At 36.7% G+C, this 25,061-nt stretch overlaps 2 protein-coding genes across 3 annotated transcripts in view; one reads left to right on the forward strand and one right to left on the reverse strand.

Moving 5' to 3' along the window:
* The window catches only part of Cenpp (centromere protein P), a 185,557-nt gene that overhangs the window by 30,371 nt on the left and 130,125 nt on the right, over window positions 1–25,061 (forward strand). The window lies entirely within an intron of this gene.
* Ogn (osteoglycin) lies at window positions 1,325–23,864 on the reverse strand. 2 transcript variants are annotated; one of them, XM_070033277.1, is made up of 7 exons: window positions 23,691–23,864; window positions 22,391–22,558; window positions 19,211–19,304; window positions 9,006–9,164; window positions 5,778–5,980; window positions 4,307–4,402; window positions 1,325–3,314 (listed from the first exon to the last, which is right to left on the reverse strand). In XM_070033277.1, the coding sequence occupies exons 1-7, from the start codon at window positions 23,862–23,864 to the stop codon at window positions 3,144–3,146; spliced, it is 1,065 nt and encodes a 354-aa protein (XP_069889378.1). In that variant the 3' UTR covers window positions 1,325–3,143. The 2 variants fall into 2 exon arrangements, with proteins under 2 accessions (XP_069889378.1, XP_069889377.1); XM_070033276.1 differs by lacking the exon at window positions 23,691–23,864 and having other exon boundaries at window positions 22,391–22,654.

The following is a 25,061-nucleotide window of genomic DNA, read 5'->3' on the forward strand; positions in this document are numbered from 1 at the left end:
AAAATGAAGCTCGGCTAATTTGAAGTTTCAGCCATAACATACTTCCCTTGAAGTTCTCAAAAAAATAGAAAATATGTTTATTGGCTTCAGAAATTTGCAGTTATTAGTAATAAGTGAGGAGTTTCTGCATACATCACTAAACAATTTCTAATGTAGAATATTTTGAATGAATATTTGGATTTCCAGATCTGCATTTTGAAAAATCACCCGGGGATATTTGAATAAAATAGTAAATGCCATTAAAGAATATACTCATAGCTGTCTTGTCATGAAGCGATACAGTCTTCTCAAGCCATACTCTATTTTGAACTGTTTATTTATTGTACATTATGAGTTTAAATATTAAGGCCTGATTTTTGTGAAGTAAGACAAGTCTAAAATACTTTAAGATACTCTTTTTTATTAGATTGTTTTGGAATCTCTCCAGATAAAAAGCTCAGTTGAATACTGTTAATATCAGTGATGTACAGAAAGCAAGTTCTTAAAGATGCAACATCATAAATAATATTTGCTTAATTAGATCATGACTATTATTTTTAATGATGGTAATAATTCTCCTTCATTTTGGGTTCTTATGGTTAAATTTATCCTCTTTGAGTTAGTTCATCTGTCAGGCATAGGGTTTTCTCCAGAATGAAAAATGGCAAGTTTCCTGACTGCAATCCTTTTAGGATTTCTCATGATTTAAAAAATATCTTGTACCAGGACAATTAAATAATATGTCTACTTCACAACTTGTAAAATGCAATAGTAATTAGGTACTATGTTGGCCTTTATAGTAGTGAGCAAATCTAATACTGATGTTTGTTGTGTATTTGAGAGGATGGTGAGATATGTGAGCTTTGGTCCTTATTTCCAAAACTGGTTTGACTTCAGGTTCTCTTCAGGCAGTTATTGATATAGTTGGTGTATTGTTTCCATGGAGGATAAGAGCTTTAGTCTTTTTGCTAGTTGGTAAAGTTACTAGGATGGAAAAAGAAGTCACATTATTCTGCAACCATAGCTGCCACACCCCCCCACTATCTATCTGTCTATCTATCTATCTATCTATCTATCTATCTATCTATCTATCTATCTATCTATCTTATCTATCATGTGTGTGTGTGTGTGTGTGTGTGTGTGTGTGTGTGTGTGTACATATATACGTTTCAGGCTGAAACTTCATACTAATTAAAATACCATCTTCTCATTCTCTCCTTGTCTCAGACTCTGGTAATCACTCTTCCATTTTCTGTTTCTGTAATTTTTGTCTGTTCTAGGTACTTCACACAATTAGGCTGTCTGTCTTGTCTCAATTATTGTACTTAACATAATGTCTTCAAAGTTCTCTTCCAGTACTGAACTTTTCTGCCAAGGCAGGCCTGTAGCTAACATTCTCCCAATCCTGGCCATTGTACTCAGAGTTGAGAAGGTCTTTAGAGCTTTTCTATTTGAGGTGGTCTTGAATAAGAGTCTGTGAGCTAGCTAGGATTTCAGGCAGAAGCCACCAGCACTTAGTTTAAGCATTTCTTTCTTTATATTGGTGTATATATGTGTGTGTATACAGCCTTATGAAAACCAGAAATTTAACAAACTTAACCACACTCTTCAGTCTCCGTCTTGCTTATGGACCTTTCTTTATAAGGCATGTATTTCCAGATAAAGTCGCAATGTATTTATATTAATTTACTCATATGATAATTAATTTTTCCAATGAAACAGCACTCTTTTACTTTGGATTTTACAACATTTATTCGTATATTTAAATGTGTTCACTGTAGTGCTAGGACTGTGACAGTATAAACATAAGCTGTATTCAGTGCTCTCAACTATTTAGTCAATTAGAAAATAAGTCAAGCACACAAAATTATGAAAAAAGCATATTAGTTATAGTCATTACTCATCAAAATAAATGAATGCACTAATGAGCATTGTCAGAACTGTTGAGGCCTTCAGAGATCATAGATGCAGAAAAATAAACTCCAAGAGATCATAGCTGTTTTTAATCTCAGATCAACTTCAACAAATGGTGTTGGAGGATAAATTTAACTTCAAAGCAATGTATTAAGACTTTTGAGTGATATATAGGCAAGAGAAAGGTTAGTTCAGGATCTTTAATCTGGCAGTTTTAAGTCATTACTTGGATTGAAGATCAGGTTTTTATTGTTAAATGAGTCTGTTCATCATGGGTATTGAGCACATGTTGCTCAAAAACTTTGCTGTGAATATTCAGTTTGTTTTGGTAAACATTTACATGCACAGGCAGTTTTTGTTTCTTTATATGTGAACAGTTATTGAGAAGGCCCCGTTCAGTAATTTAAAAAGGAAATATTTTGTACTTCTTTCAAAATTGAAAATCTTTCAGTGGAAGAACTTTATTCTTGTTTAAATGTGTCAGAATTTTTTGTTTATAAAAGCTTATTAGTTTTGAATTGCTTGGCTTTTAAAAAATGACTTATGATAAAAGAATATTTTTTCTTTATTGAACTCTAATGATGTGGCCCACAAGGTAGAAAACTTTGGATATACCTTCTAGCTCTTTATTAGAAAGTAAAATTCTACTTTATTTGGAAAATTTTGTATAGATGTAACCTATTTTTTAGGCTAGTGAAAATAAAGTAAGATAGCTTTCTTTATAAGAAGAAAACAAGGTTCCTACCTCATATGAATAATTATGAATCATGAAAGATCACTGGAAATATTTAGCTTTATAAGGCTTTAAATGTTTTCAAGATACTTAATAAAACCTAATAGGAAATGTACTCATTACCCTACTCATGTAACTGTAACTCCGTTCTACAGTATTTTTACAATAAAAATAGATATATGGAAAAAAGAAAAAAAGATAAAGGCTAGCAAAGATAAACAATTGGAACTTTCTTACTTAGTAATAAGAATATGCATCTTGAATTGTTTATACAAAAATAGGCCATTTAAAATAGATGTCTAGTATAAACCAGGAGAATTTTCAATGTTTTAAATATTTTCACATTATTTTGAACTTAGAGATTCAATCTTATTTTGAACATCCTTGTTTAAGACATAAAATTCTTTCATAGTAAGATAAAAAGTTAATGATAAACCAGTATTTAATGTTCTTTTAGACATTATTGAGACAAATTATAAGCATACTTACTTTAGCTTACACATTGCTTTGATAGTGGTTAAAAGTATGACCCTATAGGTAATCTTTTCAAGCAAGTAAAACTGTTGGGATGTTTTCCAAGGGCTATTGGATTACCCTCTAGGCGAATCTCTTCAATACGGTCCCGAATATAACGGGTGTCATTAGCCTTGCAGAAGGTGTCGTCTGTAATTGAAGTTATGTTGTTAAACTGAAAAACAGAAGAAAAAAATATTTTGCAATTCTGAAACAAGCTTTTAATATACTAAATAATGAAACCCTTCACAGAGTATTTTTTAAAGTATTTGCAAGGTGCCAGTGACTCATGCCTATAATCCTGACTTCTCAAGAGTTGAGATCTGAGGATTACAGTTCAAAGTGAGCCTAGGCAGGAAAGTCCATGAGACTCTTATTTCCAATTAACTACCAAAAAGGTGGAAGTGGAGCTGTGGCTTTTCATGATTAGTAATTAACTTTGATACTTGTACAAAACTTTATTAATTATTTTCCTATGCTTTTGTTTTAATCCTTTCTTAAATATTCTAGGGCACTAGTCTTGAACACAAAAGTTCAGATACAAAGATCCCAGACCCTGAGTTCAAGACCCAGGACCATCACACAGAATGATATTGTACATACTGTGACTCCTCATGAAAATAAAACTGCATCATTTGAACATCTGTTTTTAGTTTATACTGTATTTTAGAAGAACAAACCACTGATTATTCCTCAGATTAATACTGATTTAATGTAAAAATCTGAATATAAATAGGATTATATTAGCTGGAAAAAGTATCTTATTTAGAGTACTAGAGTGGAACTACATCCTTACATATTTTCTAAAGATTTTCACCTGTTCTTTCATTTATTTTCATTGTTTTCATTTAAATAATTCTTCATTTTTTTGATTTTCTACTTGATATATTCCTAGAATAATGCTAGAACCTTTAATCTCATTGCCCTATGAGGAAAGAAACATGAACTAGAAGTTTGAGTGCCCCCTAACTTTCAAATTTGTGTGTTAAGGCTAGAAAATAGGGAATTCATATGTTTAAGTATTAATACTTTGAATAGTTGTTGAATTTTATCACAGTATCATAATGATCTAGCCATAATTCACACATGATGAGCAAAGTTTACTAATGAGCCATAAAATGAACTCATAGGTAATTAAACCAGATATCATGGGAGTAACAGTCATACCTGAAGATGAATTATTCGTAGACTTTCTGGTAAATTAGGAGGTACAGCTTCCAGTTCATTATGGTCCAAGTAGAGGATGGCGAGGTTACTCAGTTTCTGTAAGGAAAATTTGGTTTGAGTGTTACTAGAGTCTGTTCATTCTTTGTCAGGATCCAAGCAGTATATACATAAAAGGGGATTTTGGTATAAGTATACATAAATCATATCAGTTGTTCATGTAGTAGTTCTTTGTTTTGCTTGTTATTGAATTTGGCTATACATGTAGTATGTTTTAGTCCTTAAGACATTTACAGTGAACAAACCTCAGAGCTCTACTGCATACTTCACATGTCTGTCCATTCACTTCAACTCAATCTTAATGCTACTTTTGGGGTCCTTTAAGTTGTCTTGAGGACAGCTAATTAAGTCGCTCTACCCGGGGCTGTTTTTGGATCCTGCTGCTACTTTGACTTTCCTTGAGCCTCTAGAGCTTCCCATCTCAACTTTACCAATTTCTCCTTAAGTGGTTACTCCAAAAAGATATGCTTAGCAAAATGTTGCATTAAACCCTAACTTCATGTGGATTTTTTCATAAGGATTTTGTGTTAGATTACTTTTTATGATTAGTAATTAACTTTGATACTTGTACCAAACTTTGTTCATTATTTTTGTATACTGTTGTTTTAATCCTTTCTTAAATATTCTAAGTCTAACCACATAGACATCGAACTTTCCAGTAGGCCCAATTTATATGAATTATAGTGACTTGATTTTACCAGACAATTTTGATAATTTTGTTGATTTATCCTGATCTGTTCAGAAATACATCTGTAAATCTCATTTTAAGTGATCCTCCTTTAACAGCCTCCCAAGTATCTTGGATTACAGTATTGAACCACCATGCTCTAAATATTCTTTATATGAAACTGATAAGGCCAGGTTCTGGTGGACCATGCCTGTAATTCTAGCTGTTTAGGAGGCTGAGTTCTTAGGATTATATTTTGAAGCCAGTCTGAGCAAGAAGTCCATGCAACTCTTACCTCCAACAAAAATCTGGAAGTGGAGGAGATATGCCACAAGTGGTAGAGCATAAGCCTTGAGCAAAAAAGCTAAGAGACAGCGTCTATACACTGAGTGCAATTCCTACTCCCTAGCCCCCCAAAAGAAAAATCATAGACTTTTTTTGTTTTTGTTTTTGTTTTTTTGTTGGTCATGGGGCTTGACCTCTGGACACAGGCACTGTCCCTCAGCTCTTCAGCTCAAGGCTAGAGCTCTACCTCTTGAGCCACAGCACCACTTCTGGTTTTCTAGTGGTTAATTGGAGATAAGATTTTCATGGACTTTTCTGCCCAGGCTGGCTTTGAACCGCGATCCTCAGATCTCAGCCTCCTTAGTAGCTAGGATTATAAGTGTGAACCACCAGTGGCTAAAACCATAGACTTTTAAACTATTAACATTGGTACTGTGTTTTGTCATACTATGAAGTACTTACTTTGAATGTATTTGCTTTGATTCCTTTACTCTTGATTTTGTTGTGTTTTGCATTAAATAAAATAAGCTTTGAAGGAAGAACTGGAAGCCTCAGTAGCTGATTTTCAGCAAGTGAAAGTTCTTCTAACAGAGAAAGTTTTGAAAAAGTATCATCTTCTATCTCTTCTATCAAATTACCCGTAAAATCAAGTCTTCTTAGGTTAGCTTGAGGGGAGAAATACACAAAGAAATATGAAGTTAAATCTCATGCAACAAGAAAAGTGAGTATAACAGATTATTCAGATGTTTTATCATTAGTGTGTACAATTACTGACTCAAAAAATTTTTTATGTGCTTGAGAATGGTATCTAGTGTCTGGCACATACTAGGCAAACACTGAACACTGAATTTTTCTCTCAACTCCATCAATAAATAGTTGAACAGTGAGCATCTCTCTGTTTAATAATACCTTTTTTACTATCCTAGAATCCCAAATTTGGAAAGGATCTTAATATTAAGTCTTTCCATACTTCTCAGTTTCTCATGATGAACAGGTAGTTTGAAAGAAATACTTATTGCAAATCCTGGGGACTAACTATATGTGAATGAGTGGAGTCATATAATTGTATTTTTGGATATTTTGCTAGGATGTTGCATTGTTAATTGTGACTAAATTACCATAATCTCACTATGCCTTACTTCTTACAAAGTAAGACAAAAATGTTCCCCAATTTGTTATGGCAATACAGACGGAAGGATTGAGAAATTCAATATATGTATACACAGTATATGTGTTTTGGCTTTTGTCTGGATGATTAGGAAGCAATTTTTTCTCATTGTAGTTATTTTCTAAAAACTTGCTTTACCATTGATGAGTACTGAACCATTGAGTATAGGGGAGTTAGTGGCCTGGCTTCCCATGAGTCTCTAATCACATAGGCTCTCTCACAAGTCGCTGGGTCTGGCAGAGGGGAAAGAAAGGCACAACCCTTAGTGAAGCTACATTAAGTGTTTCTGTCTGCTGCTGGTCTGGCTATTCATATCCTACCCAGTTTTCCAGGTTCAGGCAAGGTCTGATCTCTCTTGAAGAGGGAGGTAAGAGGGAGGTCCCAGTTCTGGTGCTTCCCTTACAAGCTCAGATACTGAGTAAATAGGTTGACTTCTGTTTGCCTCCTGTAAAATGGCAGCTGGGAGGAGGACTACATGGGATTATTCTCATAATGTACCTGGCAGTGGACCTGGGAGCCTGGCAGGTGCTCTTTGACTGCTGGAATGATAATGGCCACCCTACTACAAAGGCCATTCTGTTGACTATACTGTCATGTCCCCTGGCAGAATTTTGCTATCTCTGAGGTTTATGTCTATCTCCTCTCCTAAGAGGCAGCACTTCTACCTTCTTACCATTTTTTTTTGGGGGGGGGAGGGTCATGAGGGGGAATAGGGATTGGCTCTCATGCATTTCTCTGTGACTGATTAATTACACAGTTTCTAATGGAATGTTAGAATCAATAACACCAACCCTCTGACTTGCCCTGACCACCTCACTGACATGCAGTAACATGCCCATTAACAAAGGCAGAATTGGCTAAGGAAAACACATTAAACATGTTTGGAGCCAGCATCTAGGCTACCAGGATAGAGTTAATGGAAACATTTTTGCATTGAGTGGATGCATGCTTTTAAAAAACTTAGTTAAGAATTATGCATGCAGAGAATTAAGCAAGCAGAGAAAGATAGGTGCACTTAACTTCATAATTTACCCTTTACATTTTTTGTTATATTTGGAACAATTGTTTGGATGATATTTTGTTAACTAGTTAATACAAATCTTGGTTTATGTGTTTTTGTTTAATGACAACTTAATATACATTGTTGAATTAATATTTTACTATAATTAATGCCTGAATGAAGCTTTCTCTATAAGGTACAGATGCATTCTCTATAAGGTACATTGTAGATCTCTTACGTTTTGAAACACTAGGGATCTAGTTTACTTGTAGAGTACTTGTCTAGAATGTACAAGGCCCCGAGTTTGATCCCTTAGCACTGTGAAAAAGTAAACAGTTAATTAAAGTTAACAATTAGTAGATGTGGTATGTTAATGATTAGCAGAAATGCATAGAAATAGCACCATACTTAAAATAGCACTATTCTTAGTGCCATTACTGTAAAATTTACAACAAAAAGCGCAAATGAAAAAAATGATGCTAAATATGCTTTTTAGATCTTAACTTACAATACAACAGCTGACACTAGAAAAAACATTACCTTATTTAACCTTAGTTGCAAACATGTGTTTTGAGTAACTATAGCTTTTTTTGCTACTCTATGTACTTCTGTTAATAATCATAAAAGTACCACATGTACTTTTTAAGATAAAAAATAAAATTTTAAATTAAATTTTCACAGTGCTAGGGATCAAATCTATGGCCATATCCATGCTAGGCAAAAACTATCACTGAACTACGTGTATTGATTTTGTAAATAGAAGATCTACAATTAATAATAAACAGCTACTTTTTCTTCAGTCCCCACTTGAAAGCTGCTAGCATGAAACCAGTTACAGCTTATCTAATAAATGTGCAGTAAAGCTAGTGGACATTTCTTGGTTTGATTTTTTTTCAAGATAATTTTAGATTTTTTTTGAAATCTAGTAGAATTTAATAACCCAATAGCCTAAAAAGCTGACAAGAAATCAGTAATACAGTATGAAAATTTTGTGCTGCAGAAATAGAGGCTAACTGATGTCTCATGGCAACACCTTTGTTGGGTTAAAGTTTGGTAGAAAGCCAGAAGTCCAAGATTAATGACCTGGAAAGAGTTAAATGCCAGGGTTTTCAACCTTGTGGAATGGTGTAAGGAGTGTGGTTGGTTTTAGAGATAATGTTTTGGCTTTACCCCAGGCCTGAATTAGAACTTCCGGGAAGGACAGTCTTGAATAAATATTTCAAAAATAGTTTTTAAAAAACAAAGTCTTCCAGACATTTTTAACATGTTATCAAGCTTAAGAGCTATGAGTTAAAATATGTGATGTGATAGTCTATATGTAAGATGGGCTATCAAAGTAAACACCAAAGTTATCAGCAAATAAAAATGACAGGAAATTAGTGTGGAAAAATGATTTCACCACACAGAAAAAAAGGAGTTTGGTGAAGTGTGTGGATAGGTGTCTATCATCCAGCAGTGACAACCTTTGGTGTAGTAGGTCATAGGTAACAGCAACTTTTGTTTATGTCTTATTTAAACTTACGCATGTCAGCAAAATCTTTGGCAGTCAGCTTTTTAATTTTGTTGAATCGTGCATAAAGATAAGCAGATTCCTTTGGCAAGGGCGGTACTGCATCAATGTCAACTTCCTCACAGTACACGGAGCCACTTAAACAAACACACAGCAGGCACGTGGGCATTTCTAAATTGGGAAACAAAATTGTAAGTACAAGTAATAGTTTGAAAATATTCAATCGTCTTTAATAGTAAAATTGTCATTATCATGGATCCTACTACTGATTTGCATTGGCATTTAAAGAATCATAGGTGATGGAGGAAAGATAGTTGTAGTCTCCAGCCTACTTGGTACTTGATAATGTGGTGTCAAACACTGGTGCTTAATGACTCACCAAAATTTTGTTTTGCTCTAATTGCTCTCTTTATTGACAATTACATTTCCTTATTTGAATCTCCCATTCTCCCCCCTCCCCCCAAACTCACATAGCAGAAGTTAAGGTAAAAACAAGTTTTGTTTGTCAAGTTTAGTGTGTTAGAAACATTTCAGTTTGGTGATATTGCTAATCACTTTAGAAACCACCAGTGAAATGAGCAGACTATTAACTTGAATATTAGACATCACTGTACCATTCATATGTAAATCCAAATCCAACTTGGAATGACTTAACTCAGTGTTAATTTCAACACTAAATTATTTACTGCATATAGTTGTCAGATCTTTTTTAACTTTGAATAGTTCCTTGGTGGGTGTTTTCTTTTTTGGGGGGTACCTTTTTAGTTTGGAAACTGAAAGAGATTTGTCTCCGATTCTTCCTTTTTGGCAGGAATACCATGGAAATAATGCTGTGTCTTTAGTATTATGTAGCTGGAATATATATAATGTTTGTTCCATTTCTGGTATTGGCCATTTGGTTTGAGTGGTATCTGTCATCTCATTTTGTAAAATTAGTTTTCCACCTTGTAATTTATGTATTTCTTCTGGAGAAGTACTTGGAGGACCCCCCCCCCCAAAAAAAAAGTCTAGTGTGTCATCAAACTTTTACCACCAGTTCAGTTTTAGCATCTGTGTCCTCCCTGCCCATGGGACTTGAACTCAGAGCCTCAGTGATATCCCCATGCTTTTCTGCTCAAAGCTAGCACTTTACCACTTTGATCCACAGTTTCATTTCTGGTTTTCTTGTAGTTAATTGGAGATCAGTCTCACAGACTTTCTTGGCTGGGCTAGCTTTGAACTGAGATCCTCAGATCTAAGTCTCCTGAGTAGCTAGAATTACAGGCATGAACTACCAGCACCCACCTTTGTTGTTGATTTTCAGCTAAATCATTTGTCATTAGGATAGTTGACAAATAGTGGGTTTTTTTTTCTATGCCTTTTGTGTTCATTAGTTGACATTCTACTGGAGCATTCCTTTTATTTTTTACTTCAGTATCAACCTTATCTGTCTTATGAGATAGGCTATTATCATCATGCTTATTTTAATGTTACTGCAGATTAATCATGAGAGCCCTTTAAACTTTTTTCTGACACAGTTTTCTATGTGTGTATATATATTCATGCATGCGTGCGCATGTATGCACATGCACATATGCACATGCTGGTCCTGGGCTTGAACTCGGGATGTAAGCACTTTTCCTGAACTCTTTTGCTTAAGACTGGCACTTAACCACTTGAGCTGCAGCTCCACTTTCAGCTTTTTAGTGGTTAATTGAAGAGTCTTACAGACTTTCCTGCTGGTCAGCCTTTGAACCACAATCCTCAGATTTCAGCCTCCTAAGTAGCTAAGATTACAGGTATGAACCACTAGCGCCCAGCCCTGGCACAATTTTTATGTTTAATTGATACAATGAAGTGCAAATACTTAAATCATACAATTCATAATTTATAGCATGTGTTATAAACTTAGGAATCTTTTGTTTTAATTGACATCCCACCCCACTTCTCCCCCTCCAAAAAAACTTTTTTACTCATTCCCATTAGTAATTCTTCCCTTGCTCTCTGGTCCTCAAGCAGACACTGATCTACTTTTGGTCACTACATTGTAATTTGCATTTCTGAGTTCCATTAAAAAAGAATCCTTCAAAATATACTCTTTTGTCTGATTTCTTTTAGCATAATTAAGATTCATTGCTAATATGTCAGTAGTACATTATTCTTTATTACTAAGTAGAATTTCATCATCTCATTGTATACAATTTATACATTAGCTCTTAATGGATGTTGAGTATTTCCAGGTTTTGACTACTTCCAAAGCTAGTGTGAACATTTATTTACAAATTGCTGTGGACTTGACATCTGTTTGCTTGTTTTGAGACTGAATCTTGCTGTCCAACCCAGGATAGCCTTGAATTCATGATCCTCCTGCCTCAACCTCCTGAGCTCACATTACAGATGTGTGCCAGCATACACTTAAACACTAACATTTTCATTTCTTTGAAATAAATACTAGATGTGGAATGTATGGGTCTTGTGTGTATCTTATGTTTTTTATCTTTGGAAAGAAGTGCCCATTTTCCAAAGGGTTATGCCATTTTTACATTCTACCAAAGTGTAGGACAGTTCTTGTTGCATTATATCCTTGAGAACATTTGATATGGTCATTGTGGTGGTTAAATCTTGATTGAGGAAGAAAATAAGGCATATTCCTAGATGTATCTTGGGGGAGAGCACTTCCTGATTTAATTAGATCATGAAGAATCTGATCTACTAAACGGTTTAATCCACTGACGGATTCAAAATTTGAATAGATTATTAGGTTTTGGTGGAACTTGGAAAGCGGGCCCCACTAGAGGAAGTAGGCACTGGAGAACCATCTTTGAATGGCATGTTTTGGCACTGGACTCTCCTTGTTAACCGCCTCTGCTTTCTGTCTGTATGCCATGAGGTTAGCAGCCTGTACTCTATGCTTCTGCCATGGGAGTATTCTGCCTTTCCTCAGGCCCAAAGGAATGGATCCAGCCAACCTTGGACTGAAACCATAAGTCAAAATAAATCTTTCCTCTTTTAAACCTATTTTCTCTGGCATTTGTCACAGAAATGAAAAAGCTGTTATAGTCTTTTTAAATTTTAGTCATTCAGATAGGTTATATTGTGGTTTTTCATTGTGCTTTAATTTGCATTTCTCTAATGACAAATATTGCTGAGCATCTTTTCATGTGCTTATTTGTATTCACAACTTCTCTTTGAAGTTTAGTTTTTTGGTCCTAGACCTGGACTCGAATTTGGTACCAGACACTTTGGCTCATTGATGAGTGTTCTACCAACTGAGCTACTGTTTCTGTTAATATGTTTTGCTTATTTTTAAATTGAGTTTTTGTATTACAGAGGTAGTGGCCACTATGGTGGCCTAGAAACGAGAGAAATGAATAGTTAAGAGTTCCAATATTTCCTTCAAAGTCATATTTCAGTGACCCAACTTCTTCCAATCTGCTCTACCTTCTAAAGCTTCAGAAATTAGCTGGGATCATCAGCTAGAATCCCATCCTTTAAAACATTAGCTTGTGGAGTACATCTAAATGATATACTTCTTTGAGAAGTTGTGTAGTTTAATAGGGGCTATATTTTGAGTTCACTTTTAATTATATAGTTTCAGGAATGTCAATATTTTTTTTCCCTTCTCTAGTGCTCTTGATCATTTCACCATGACTTTTGGAAAAGATTCAACACATGATTAAGCTTGTATAGGCATATTTATGAGCATTAATTCTGTTCCATTGATTTTGTGTGTGTGGGTGTGGGGTGTGGGGTGTGTGTGTGTGCCAGTTCTGGGGCTTGAACTCAGAGCCTGGATGCTCTCCCTGAGCTTCTTTGTGCTCAAGACTAGTGCTCTACCACTTGAACCATAGTGCCAGTTCTGTCTTTTTCTGAGTCTCATGGACTTTCCTGTCTGGGTTGGCTTCAAACAGTGATTCTCAGATCTCAGCCTCCTGAGTATCTAGGATTATAGGCCTGAGCCACTGGTGCCTGTTTTTTTTTTTATGTTCTTTTTTTCTTATTAAGTAGTTGTACAAAGTTGTTACAATTTCATAAGTCAGGTTATGAGTACAGTGTTTCTTGGCCAAGGTTACCCTGTCCTATTGATCTTTTAAAAAATATAAAAAATCTGGGGCTGGGAAGGTGGCTCAGTGGTAGAGTGCTTGCTTTGCATGCATGAGGCCCTAGGTTCGATTCCTCAGCACCACATAAGCAAAAAGAAAGCTGGAAGTGGCTGCTAGCCTTGAGCTGAAGAGCTAAGGGACAGCGCCCAGGCCCAGAGTTCAGGCCCCATGACTGGACTCCCCCCCCAAAAAAAAATCTTATGTCATTGCCACAATATTTTGATTCCTGCAGTTATAAGACTTGCTGTTAGTCTGTACAAATCCTCTAACTTAATTCTTTGACATTGTTTTGACTATTCTAGATCATTTCCATATTTTTGAGTGTTTTGTGGTATTGAGGCTTGAACCTAATGCCTCACGCTTGATTGGCAGACGATCTACCACTTGAATTTACTTTCTGTAGGTTATTTTTTTGAGGTAGAGTCTTGCTTTATGCCTGGGCTATCTATTCTGGGTCACAGTCCAGTCTGTGCTTCCTTATATAGCTGGAATGACAAATAAGTGCCATTGATTGAAATGGAGTCTTGTAATTTTTTCGCCTGCACTGACCAGAAACTGATATCCTCTGATCTCCACCTTCCAAGTAGCTAAGATTTAATTAAACCACTTCAGCTGGCCCTTTTCCATCTTTCACACATTTATACTTGCCATTTATCCATATGTGTGTGTGTGTGTGTGTGTGTGTGTGTGTGTGTGTGTGTGTGTGTGTGTGTGTGTGTGTGTGTGTGTGTGTGTGTGTGTGTGTGTGTGTGTTTATGTTTATTTTGGATGGTTGTGGGGCATGAACTCTGGACATGGGTGCTGTCCTTCAGCTCAAGGCTAGTGCTTTACTACTTGAGCCACAGCGCCACTTCTGGTTTTCTGGTGATTTATTGGAGATAAGAGTCTCACGAAGTTTTCTGCCCAGGCTGGCTTTGAACCGTGATCCTAAGATCTCAGCTCCAGAGTAGCTAGGATTACGGGCATGAGCCACCAATGCCTGGCCATCTCTATATTTAAAAAAAAAAAATTATTTTTCGTCGGTCATGGGGCTTGAACTCTAGGCCTGGGCGCTGTCCCTCAGCTCTTCAGCTCAAGGCGAGTGCTCTACCACTTGAGCCACAGCGCCACCTCGGTTTTCTGAGTGGTTTATTGGAGATAAGAGTTTCATGGACTGGGTTCGGAAGGTGGCTCAGTGGTAGAGCGCTTGCCTTGCATGCTCGAGGCCCTGGGTTCGATTCCTCAGCACCACATAAGACAAAAGCCGGAAGTGGCGCTGTGGCTCAAGTGGTAGAGCACTAGCCTTGAGCTGAAGAGCTGAGGGACAGCGCCCAGGCCCAGAGTTCAGGCCCCACGACCGGACCCAGAAAAAAAAAAAAAAAGAGTTTCATGGACTTTCCTGCCCAGGCTGTCTTTGAACTACGATCCTCAGATCTCACCCTTCTAAGTAGCTAGGATGCCAGGCGTGAGCCACCGGTGCCAAGCTTAAAAAATTTTTTTAACAACTTTTTTTGGGGGAGGTTGTGGGGCTTGAACTCAGGACCTGGGTGCTGAACCTGAACCCCTTTGTACTCAAGGCTAGCACTCTACCATTTAAGCCACAGTGCCACTTCCAGGTTTTAGTGGTTCATTGGAGATAAGAGTCTCACGAGGACTCTTTCTGCTCTGGCTATCTTTGAACCACTATCCTCAGATCTTAGCCTCCTGAGTGGCTAGGATTACAGGTATGAGCTACTGGCACCCAACTCTTAAATAACTATTTTTGAAAAACTTTTTTTCACAGAAAGTATTCTTATTCTACCCTTTGCACTATATATGGGAACAATGTCAAATATATATTAAATAAAGTCAAAGAGAAAGGATAATTCAATTAAAGTAAAAGTAATTTAACTATAGATAATATCAAGTAAATTAGACAACTGTACTAGACCCTTTTGTTTTTTGCTTACTGGACTCCAGAAAGCTGTCACTGGTTGGCTAAGTGATGGAAGGCGATGTGATTAAACCTCCAGCACTGCTTTATATCACAAGGATGGGATGATCGATTTCTGATTCTAACAGGATTAAAAGTATTTTTTAAGATTATTGTTTTTCTTTGAGAAATGCTTACTTTCAGCATTTCAAGATATACCAGATCAATTTTTCAGTCTTTCATTTTTCCTGACCCAACCCAATTGGCTACCTTCTCAAAAATCCCTGATTCCTTTAAGCAGAGAATTATAGATACTGAACATGCTCATTACTGATGGAATCTCATTGCTTCTAGGTTCCCAGTTAAGGGTAGGAAATAAAATGTGTGTTTTTTTCTTTCTCCATAAATTATATATATATATATATATATATATATATATATATATATAAACATACACTATATTCATAACATGAATACTACTTACTCATAGAGACCCATATATACCATATTCACATGCAAGACACAATTCAGAGGGGAAAAAACAAAACTTATCTAAAGTACTTTACCTCTATGTATACAAAACTATGAGCTAATCTTTGTTTCTAGTCCGCTGTCACAGTGTCCAGCCCTTTGCCTTTCTGTATTTATAAATGCTTTTCTGGGGCTGGGAAGGTGGCTCAGTGGTAGAGCGCTTGCCTTGCATGCTCAAGGCCCTGGGTTCGATTCCTCAGCACCACATAAGCAAAAAGAAAAAAGCCGGAAGTGGCTCTGTGGCTCAAGTGGTAGAGCGCTAGTCTTGAGCTGAAGAGCTGAGGGACAGTGCTCAAGGCCAGAGTTCAGGCCCCATGACCGGACCCCCCCCCCAAAAAAAAAATGCTTTTCTGTAACAAGAAGAAACCTAGAAAGCCGAAAGTAGAGCTGTGGCCAAGTGGTAGAACTACTAGCCTTGAGCACAAAAGCTCAGGAACAGCAAGCCCCAGGACAGGCACCAAAAAACAAAACAAAAAACCCCAACCAAAAAACCAAGCAGGGCTGGGAAGGTGGCTCAGTGGTAGAGCGTTTGCCTTGCATGCATGAGGCAAAAAGAAAAAAAGCCGGAAGTGGCACTGTGGCTCAAGTGGTAGAGCGCTAGCCTTGAGCTGAAGAGCTGAGGGACAGCGCCCAGGCCCCATGACCCCCCCCCAAAAAAAAAAAACTAAGCAGTTCTTTATATTTTATAAATTATTTTTTCCCAGTCTAGGTTGTCCTTTTAGGATTTTTTTTTGGGGGGTGGGGCTGAACTCAAGGCCTCACACTTGCTACATAGGTGCTCTAAATTTTGAGCCTTCCTTCCAGTGCTTATTGTTCTGCTTGTTTTTGAGATGGAATCTTGCTTCCCACCCTTACCACCCCCCCCCCCCACAGCTGTCCTCAACCATAATTCTTCTGTTTACACTGCCTACTGTAGCTGGAATGAGGGTGCACACCATCATACTCAGCTTTTTTGTTGAGATGTGCTCTCACTTGCTTTTTGCCCAGTTAGCCTTGATCTTAGCCTCCTGAGTAGCTAGGATTGCAGATGTGAGTCACCTCACACTTTTTTTTTTGCCATGTGCAAGTTTGCTTTTCTTTTTTTTTTTTTAAGTTTACTTTCATGGAGTCAAATTATTGATCTTTTCTATATATAATGTATGTGTATATATATATATATATATAATATATATATATAATATATATATAATGTATGTGTATATATATACATATATATACATATATATACATATACATACATATATATACATATATATACATATACATACATATATATACATATGTTATTTTTTTTTTTTTGGTTGTTCGTGCAGCCTGAAACACGGGCCTGAGCACTGTCCCTCAGCTCTACCACTTGAGCCACACCACCACTTCTGGCTTTTTCTGCTTATGTGGTGCTGAGGAATCAAACCCAGGGCCTCATGCATACAAGGCACCTTCCCAGCCCTGATCTTTTCTATTAACACTTCTAAGTTTGAGGTACTTCTAAGTTTCAAGCTGTTTTCTAATAATTATATAGCTCCTCCTCCTCCTCCTCCTCCTCCTCCTCCTCCTCCTCCTCCTCCTCCTCCTCCTCCTCCTCCTCCTCCTCCTCCTCCTCCTCCTCCTCCTCCTCCTCCTCCTCCTCCTCTCCTCCTCCTCCTCCTCCTCCTCCTCCTCCTCCTCCTCCTCCTCCTCCTCCTCCTCCTCCTCCGTGCTGTCCCTGAGCCTCTCTGTGCTCCAGGTTAGTGATCTACCATTTGAATCACAGTACCACTTCCAGTTTTTGAGTGGATAATTGGACCTAAGAGTATCATGGGGACTTTTCTGTCAGGGCTGGCTTTGAACCATGATCCTCAGCCTCCTGAGTAGCTAGGATTATAGGCATGAGCCGTACACTTTAAAAAGTATATATTTCTAGCTCTTGCTTATATCTGGCATTGTTCAGCGTTTCCCTATTTGTGCATGTTTTCTCCATATGAACTTTGCAATCCATTTTTCTAGTTTTATAAAAATTAATTGGTAATTTTAGTGGGGTTGTGTAAAATTTATAAACTTAGAAATAACTAACATCTTCATGATTTTAAGCTATTCTGCTCAAGAACAAGTGATATTTTTCTGTTTTTACAAAAATGTTTCTCATTTTTTAAATTTTTATAAAAGTGATGTACAAAAGAATTACAGTTTTATAAGTCAGATGAGTACATTTCTTATTGGACAATGTCACCCCTTCATTCTCTCTCAGTTGCTTCTAATTTTTTAAGATCGGATTTTTGGATGGATGTAGTGGCATATACCTATAATCCTAACTACTTGGAAGTGAAGGCAGGAGGATGAGGAGTTTGAGGACAGCTCTAGCAAAGTTAGTGAGATCCTGTCTGAAAAAAACAAAATTTGATTTGGGAGGCAAAGATCAGGGGATTGCTGTTGAGGCCAGGCCAGATATAAAAGTTGGCAAGACTCCATTTCAGTGGATGACTGGGTTTGGTGGGGAGTACCTGTCAAGCTATAAGGGAAGCACAAGGATAAAGATCACAGATAAGATCACAGTGTAGGCTGGCCGGGGCATAAAGCTAAGACCCTATCTTGAAAATAACCAATCCCCTTTTTAATAACAATTAAAAAACTATAAAAAAAAAAAAGTAACTTCAAAAGTGGCTGATGGAATGCCTCAACTGGTAGTGTGCTTGCCTAGCATGCATAAGGTCTGAATCCCTAGTTGAACAAAAAATTTTTTAATCTATTTTTTGTTGTGGTGCATTTAAATTTTATTATAGCAATATATAAATTAGTTTATGATTTTCACTGGCTAGAGATACGAATCTCACAGACTTTCTGCTTGGGCTGGCTTTGCACTGCAATCCTTAGATCTCAGCCTCTTGAGTAGCCAGGATTATAGGTGTGAGCCAGAAACACCTGGCAGTACAGTACGTTTTGATCAGTGTCACCCCTCTGACCATTCTCTACCATTTCTCCCAGCCCCATCTTCTCAAGTTAGCCTTGGTTCTTTTTTTTTTTTTTTTTTTTTTTTTGTCTATCTGTTTTGGGACTTGAACTCTGGTCCTGGGTACTGTCCCTGAGCTCTTCAGCTCAAGGCGAGTGCTCTACCACTTTGAGCCACAGCACCACTTCTGTTTTTCTGGTGGTTAACTGGAGATGAGAGTCTCATGGACTTTACTGCCTAGGCTGGCTTCGAACCACAATCCTCAGATCTTAGCCTCCTGAGTAGCTAGGATTACAGCCGTGAGCCATCGGCACCCAGTTAGCCTTGGTTCTTGAATTTTCTGTTTTACATTTTTTTCTCATAATGTGGGATGGTAAGTATTGTACCTTCCCAAATATTTTGACTTTACCATTGGAGATAAACTTCCAGTTTGGATTTATTATTGAGGTGACTTTTGAAATAGAAGAAATAAAGTTCTATTATAGCTATTTTTAAAACATCCTCTTAAAAATAATTCAATGAGCTAGGACTGGTGGCTTACGCCTGTAATCCTAGCTACTCAGGAGGCTGAGATCTGAGGATTGCAGGTGTTCAAAGCCAGCCTGGTCAGGAAAGTCTGTGAGACTCTTATTTCCAGTTAAACACCAGAAAACTGGAAGTGGCACTGGGTTCAAGTGGTAGAGTGCTCGCCTTGAACTGAAGAGCTCAGGGACAGCACACAGGCCCAGAATTCAAGTCCCACAACTGACCAAAAAAAAAAAAAAAAATTCAATGATATATTCATACTTACCATCATTTCCTTTGTTGGGGGATAGTGGCATTATAGCCTCATCTTTTTGTAACTGAAAATTTTTCTCGTCATGTACTATCAATGTTTCTTTTTCCTGTTGAAAAAATAAGTCTGTTACTAGGTATGATAATGTCTGTAAGACTGCAAACCTGTGGCACCACAATCAACATTATAGTCATAAGTTATAGTCAACATTGTAGTCATAAGTCTCTTAGTCATAATTGGTAGCATTTCTTTCTTTCTTTTTTTTTTTTTTTTTTTTTTGGGTCCGGTCGTGAGGCCTGAACTCTGGGCTTAGGCGCTGTCCCTCAGCTCTTCAGCTCAAAGCTAGTACTCTACCACTTGAGCCACAGCACCACTTCCGGCTTTTTTCTTTTTGCTTATGTGGTGCTGAGGAATCGAACCCAGGGCCTCAGGCATGCAAGGCAAGCACTCTACCACTGAGCCACCTTCCCAGCCCCTTGGTAGCATTTCTTTTGTGCTCCATTAGGATGTTGTACATTATTTCAGTGTAAGTATGATTTTATTCGAGACTGTGATCTCCCTGAGTAAAAGAACAACTGTGTGTGTGTGTGTGTGTGTGTGTGTGTGTGTGTGTGTGTGTGTGTGTGTGTGTGTGTGTGTGTGTGTGTGTGTGTGTGTGTGTGTGTGTGTGTGTGTGTGTGTGTGTGTGTGTGTGTGTGTATTTATGTGTGTGTGTGTGTATTTATGTGTGTGTGTGTGTGTATTTATGTGTGTGTGTGTGTGTGTGTGTATTTATGTGTGTGTATGTGGTGTACTTGGTAACTATTCAACATGCTGAAATTCCAAATGGGAGTTAGTAAAGAATTATCAGAATGGTAATAAAGTTTTCTGAGGTGAAACTTTCATGTGATTCTGGTTTCAATTAATTCTCCTATAGGAAACTCTAGGACTTTAGTGTGTTCCATAGTAAATGACTCAGAAAGCTCTGTTTCTTCCTGAGGTGACGTTTTAGTTACCTACATTCCTCCATGGAGGGTTTTGTTTTGTTTGTTCTTTTGGGTGGTACTAGAGGGTTGAATTCAGGACTTCCCACTTGCTAAGGAAGCACTCTACCATTTGAGCAATGCCCCCAGTCCTTTTGCTTTATTTTTCAGATAGGGTCTTGGACTTTTGCCCAAGAGCTTCCAACTACAATCCTGCCTTCACCTCCTGGGTAGGCTCAGCTTACACCATGCCTAGCTTTAAAAAGTTTTTCTTTTAATCTGAGCAGACATCAAACCATGATCTTTCTATCCATCTCCTGTGTAGTTGGGATTTCAAGTATGTAATTCCACATCCAATATGGAGCCCCTTCCCACATTCCCCCCAGCCTCTGCCTTTTAAAAATATTTTATTTTGTTGTCAAGATGATGTACAGAGAGGTTACAGTTACATACGTAAGGTATTGAGTACATTTCTTGTCGAACACTGTTACCCCCTTCCTGGTTTTTCTCCCACTTGCTCTCCCCCACTAACCACCCCCTCCCCCGCCAAGTTGTAAAGTTCATTTTCAACATATTTTCTTGTATCACTGTTGCATTGGTTCCTCCTTTGTCCTTTGTCTCACCATTTTGTTGTTCCCCCTCCCTATTTCAGATAAATGTATATACAATACACAGGGTACCACTCAGGTCACTAGTGTTTAGGCTTCTAACTCTGGAGAATTGGCATCCTTATCATTTATCCTCTCTCCTGTTTTCAGTGTGTTTTATTCCATTAGACTTTAGCTTATTACATGCAGTAGTGTTCTTTTTATCCTTTGTAAGCTTGCTCTACCTTGATCTTGTCTGTAGCCTTTGCCCATCTGAATGCAGGCTGACCATCCTTCCCACTCATTGTCCCATTGAATTCTCTATTACACAAATATCAATCTATACATTTATATTAAGATAGAAAAACTGCTAAAGTCCTATAAATGTAAGAAGCAGAGAAAGTTATGTCTAAGTTTTTAAGTATCAGAGAATTTTGAAAGTGTTCTTGTAATTGATAAAGTCAAATTGATAAAGTGAGATAATCACTTATTTTGTAATAGAATTGTTCTTTTATTATTTGTTTGTGTGATTCTGTGGCCTGTCTTTCTTGTTGTATTCAGTTTATAATCCAGCATATTAACTTCCTCTATTGGAACAAAATAAAAACTGCTGTTAACATATGTTCATTGTGTGCTAAGAAAAGAAGTAATTTTAACTAGTTCATCTTAAAAATCTTTTTTTTAATTTAATTTTATTGTCAAGGTGATATACAGAGGGATTAGAGTTACATACATAAGGTAATGAGTACATAAGGTAATGAGTACATTGTTTTTCTCCCGTTTTCCCTCCTCTTGGATTCCCTCTCCCCAACTTGTAAAGTTCATTTCCAACATAGTGTCTTGTGATCTTAAAAATCTTCACTGTAATGGAGAAGAACTTTTGAAACAATGAATATTGTTAAATATTTGGCTACACTTCTCATTTTTTAGTGGAATGCGTGTCTGTATGACACACAGTGGGCCACAGATAGTTTTGTGCTATGTTAACTTTTTCCTAACCAGAATTCATTTCTTTGGCCAAGGAAACCACAAGTAATTACTTTGTTCATAGTGATGGGATGTGAATCCTGTTGCATAAAAGTCATCCTTACATCCTTACAGGGTGTTAACTCACTGACAGTTACAGATCCTTGTTGCAAATTGGTAAAGCATTGAAAGTGTTAAAACTGATTTAAAAGGATGTCTAATATTAAGCAGTTTTAATTTCTGGTACTGTGGGTATTTGGCATAGCTACTACTCTTGTATGTATTTCTTTGAGCCATATTTTTCTAAAATAAACTAAACCCTTTAGCAGATAATTTATCTTAATTTCTCCTAATTTATATTTGAAACAGTATCAATATGCAACTACAGAAATTTTTATAACAGTTAACATATGAATTGCAATTCATCAAGGAATCTAGCCTAGTTTCTCTTGTTTTATTTTTGGTTACTATAGCTCTTTGGTTACCATAGGTACTCTGTTAATTTAGGAGACATGCATGCTTGAAAAGTATAATCTTAAGGATAATTATTATGAGTTACTTTCAGTATTAAATTGCTTATCTTTTCTCCTTACCTTATCAAATACAATCAGGAAAAGTTAAAAACATACATTTAAATGGGTACCATTTTAGAAGGTAAACTTAAAGTAGAAATAAAGTACCTTAATTCTTTTTTCATCCAGGTATTTATCTCCATAATCTTGACTAAATATATTTTCTTCAAAATGATCTGTCCCATACTCATAGGTAGAGGGTGCGTCCTGCTGAGCTTGTGGTGCTGGTTCTGTCAAAGGCAGGAAAAGTAACAGGAGAAGTGTCGAATGCATAGTCTTCATTTCCACAGAAATCAAGCTGACTGAAAGTTACTAAACCAATGGCCTGCTGACTATGGGACAAAACTCTTCTCCTTGGAAATAAAAATTCAGACCATGGAAGCAATATTTAAAACCTTTGAGGACGTTTTGGCACACTGTACGTACTAGGGGCCAGGGAACAAGTATTTAACCCTTTGTGATCTTTAATTAGATAACATCAGTTTTCATGTATCAGTGAACCTACCAAAAATTGTTCAGAAAGTTTTTTTATCTAATAAAAAATACAAGCTATGTTAATAATTTGAGTTTCTTAATAGTTAAGTGCCTGTGTATAAGTACTAATATGTAATTGAAATCTTAGAATACCTGTAGTATAAATAGTTAAAATGAAGATCCTGTCTCATGTGAGTTAAAAATATCATATTTCAACTTTACTGCTTTATAAAAACTTCTTGATTTGTGTTGGTGTGAAAAAGCAAGTTTCTAGGACAAGTTTTATAACTTTATAACTGGAACCTTATGTTAAACATCATGAAAAATAGTCACTAACACTTAACTTTTAGGTGAAATATAGGAAAAGTCATGTTTAATATTCTTTTTTTAGTTATATTTTTATTATCTAGAAGGAGTTGTACAAAGGAGTTACCATTCAACAAATCAGTTCTCCCCCCTAATTTTCTAGTTTTTTAAAAAATGAAACAGGTTACCACTACTTTTGGTTAAGTCTTGCTCTTTTAAACTATGTAAAAAATAATATTACAAACTAAAGGAAATTTAGAACTTTAAAGGAGAAATGTACAGGAAATAATTCTCTTAGGCTCACTAGTGCATTTTATCTGAGGTATGGACACATTTCACCCTTTTTCTATACTTCAAACAGAATCACCCAGAATTGCTTGTGCTGCGTTATAGATGCCAATTTATCAGAAATCCAGATGTTGAAATTTTAAGGAGAAAGTGGACTTGTGACTTTGGCAGCTTGTATTTTTTTTTTACCTGCATCAATGTTAAAGGTACAAATGATACCTGAAAGTACTTGTTAAAATGTAATTGTTCAAGGTCTCGGAAGGCTTTACTTTTAGCAAGACTTCTAGAATTGTCACACTTTAACAAAGACTATTGAAAATAGTGTGGAAAATGAGCCTACCGTTGAAGGTGTTTTGAAGGATTTTTTCTTCATTAGGTGTTCATGCCCGTACATTAGCTCCAAGTGGGAGGATGAATGAGGAAAGTTAAGGATTTCTTTCAAACTACTGAATAAAATTTCAGGGCCCAACAGCTTTAAGAGCACTTTCCTTGTGGTAGAGTTCTTTGCCAACATTCCTTCTCTAGGGTGAAACACAGGGTGTTGTAATGGAGAACTGTGCTGAAGAGGTTTGAAACCACTGCACTCCAGCTGCCTCGCCGATTAAAATCCCCTGTCCTTTTCACCTTATTCATAAGCATTAATCTTTTAGAGATTTGTTTATGAAAATGACATCGTTATAATGCTTTCACTTTGGTGCTTTTGCAGGATATAAAACATCCTGGAAAAACCTTCAAAACATTCATTTTTGAATAAAATACAGCACCAAACCAAAGCTCTTAATTTTATGAGGACTAAAGATTTTGTCCTAACAGTGTAATTAACATGTAGACAGAAATTTCCAATATAAAAGTTTTAGTGTAAATTATTTTAGGGTTTCATCTTATAACCTCTTGATTTTCATTACCTTTAAAACTAAAGTATAAGAAATAGCTTACAAAAATAAGTTTGGGAAGTGGAGATGTGGAAGTGGAAGAGTGCCATCCTAGGGCAAAAAATGCCAAGCAAGAACATGATACACTGAATTCAAGTCCTAGTACCAGTACACACAAAAGAAGACTTTTATTTGATTTATAATACTGCAATTGGCAGTAAAAAGGTAATTTTGCGGGGCTGCGAAGGTAGCTCAGTGGTAAAGCACTTACCTTGCATGCTTGAGGCCCTGGGTTCGATTCCTCAGCACCCATAAGCAAAAAAACAAGCCGGAAGTGGTGCTCTGGCTCAAGTGGTAGAGCTGAAGAGCTGAGAGGCAGCGCCCAGGCTCAGAGTTCAGGCCCACGACCGGCCCCAAAATAAAAACCAAAACAAAGATAATTTTGCAACTGTTATAAAAATTTTCAGTTTGAATTTTAAACATTAAAGTTAGTACTTTATAGATATTTTTAAAGATTTACTTTTCATAAATTATTTACTTGTGCTAGTCACAAGCCTTGGGAGTTTGAATAAGGAAAACAATTTCAAGGCCAGGCTGGGCTCCTTAGTAAAACAGTCTCAAATTTTAAAAAATCACATTTTTATTCTTCAATTGCTTTTTTATCAAAGTTTTTACTTCTCTAAAATAAAGTTTAAGAAGTAATTTAATTTAAAATGAACACTAAAGCTCATGCTTGAAATCCTAGCTACCTAAGAAGTAGAGATTTGAGGATCATGATTCAAGGCCCACCTGGGCAGAAAAGTCATGATACCCTTACCTCCAGTTAACCCCCAAAAAGC

The sequence above is a fragment of the Dipodomys merriami genome, unplaced genomic scaffold (assembly GCF_024711535.1).
Source record: "Dipodomys merriami isolate MVZ:Mamm:240054 unplaced genomic scaffold, mDipMer1.0.p SCAF_22, whole genome shotgun sequence".
In the NCBI taxonomy this organism is placed as follows: domain Eukaryota; kingdom Metazoa; phylum Chordata; class Mammalia; order Rodentia; family Heteromyidae; genus Dipodomys; species Dipodomys merriami.

Coding starts and splice junctions, on each gene's coding strand:
- Ogn (XM_070033277.1), bottom strand. CDS start 23,864: ATGTTGGCAAAGAACTCTACCACAAGGAAAGTGCTCTTAAAGCTGTTG. Junction 22,559..23,690: donor CCTTCAAAACACCTTCAACG/GTAGGCTCATTT, acceptor GTGGAAATGAAG/ACTATGCATTCGACACTTCT. Junction 5,981..9,005: donor CAAAGATTTTGCTGACATGC/GTAAGTTTAAAT, acceptor TCTCCCCTCAAG/CTAACCTAAGAAGACTTGAT.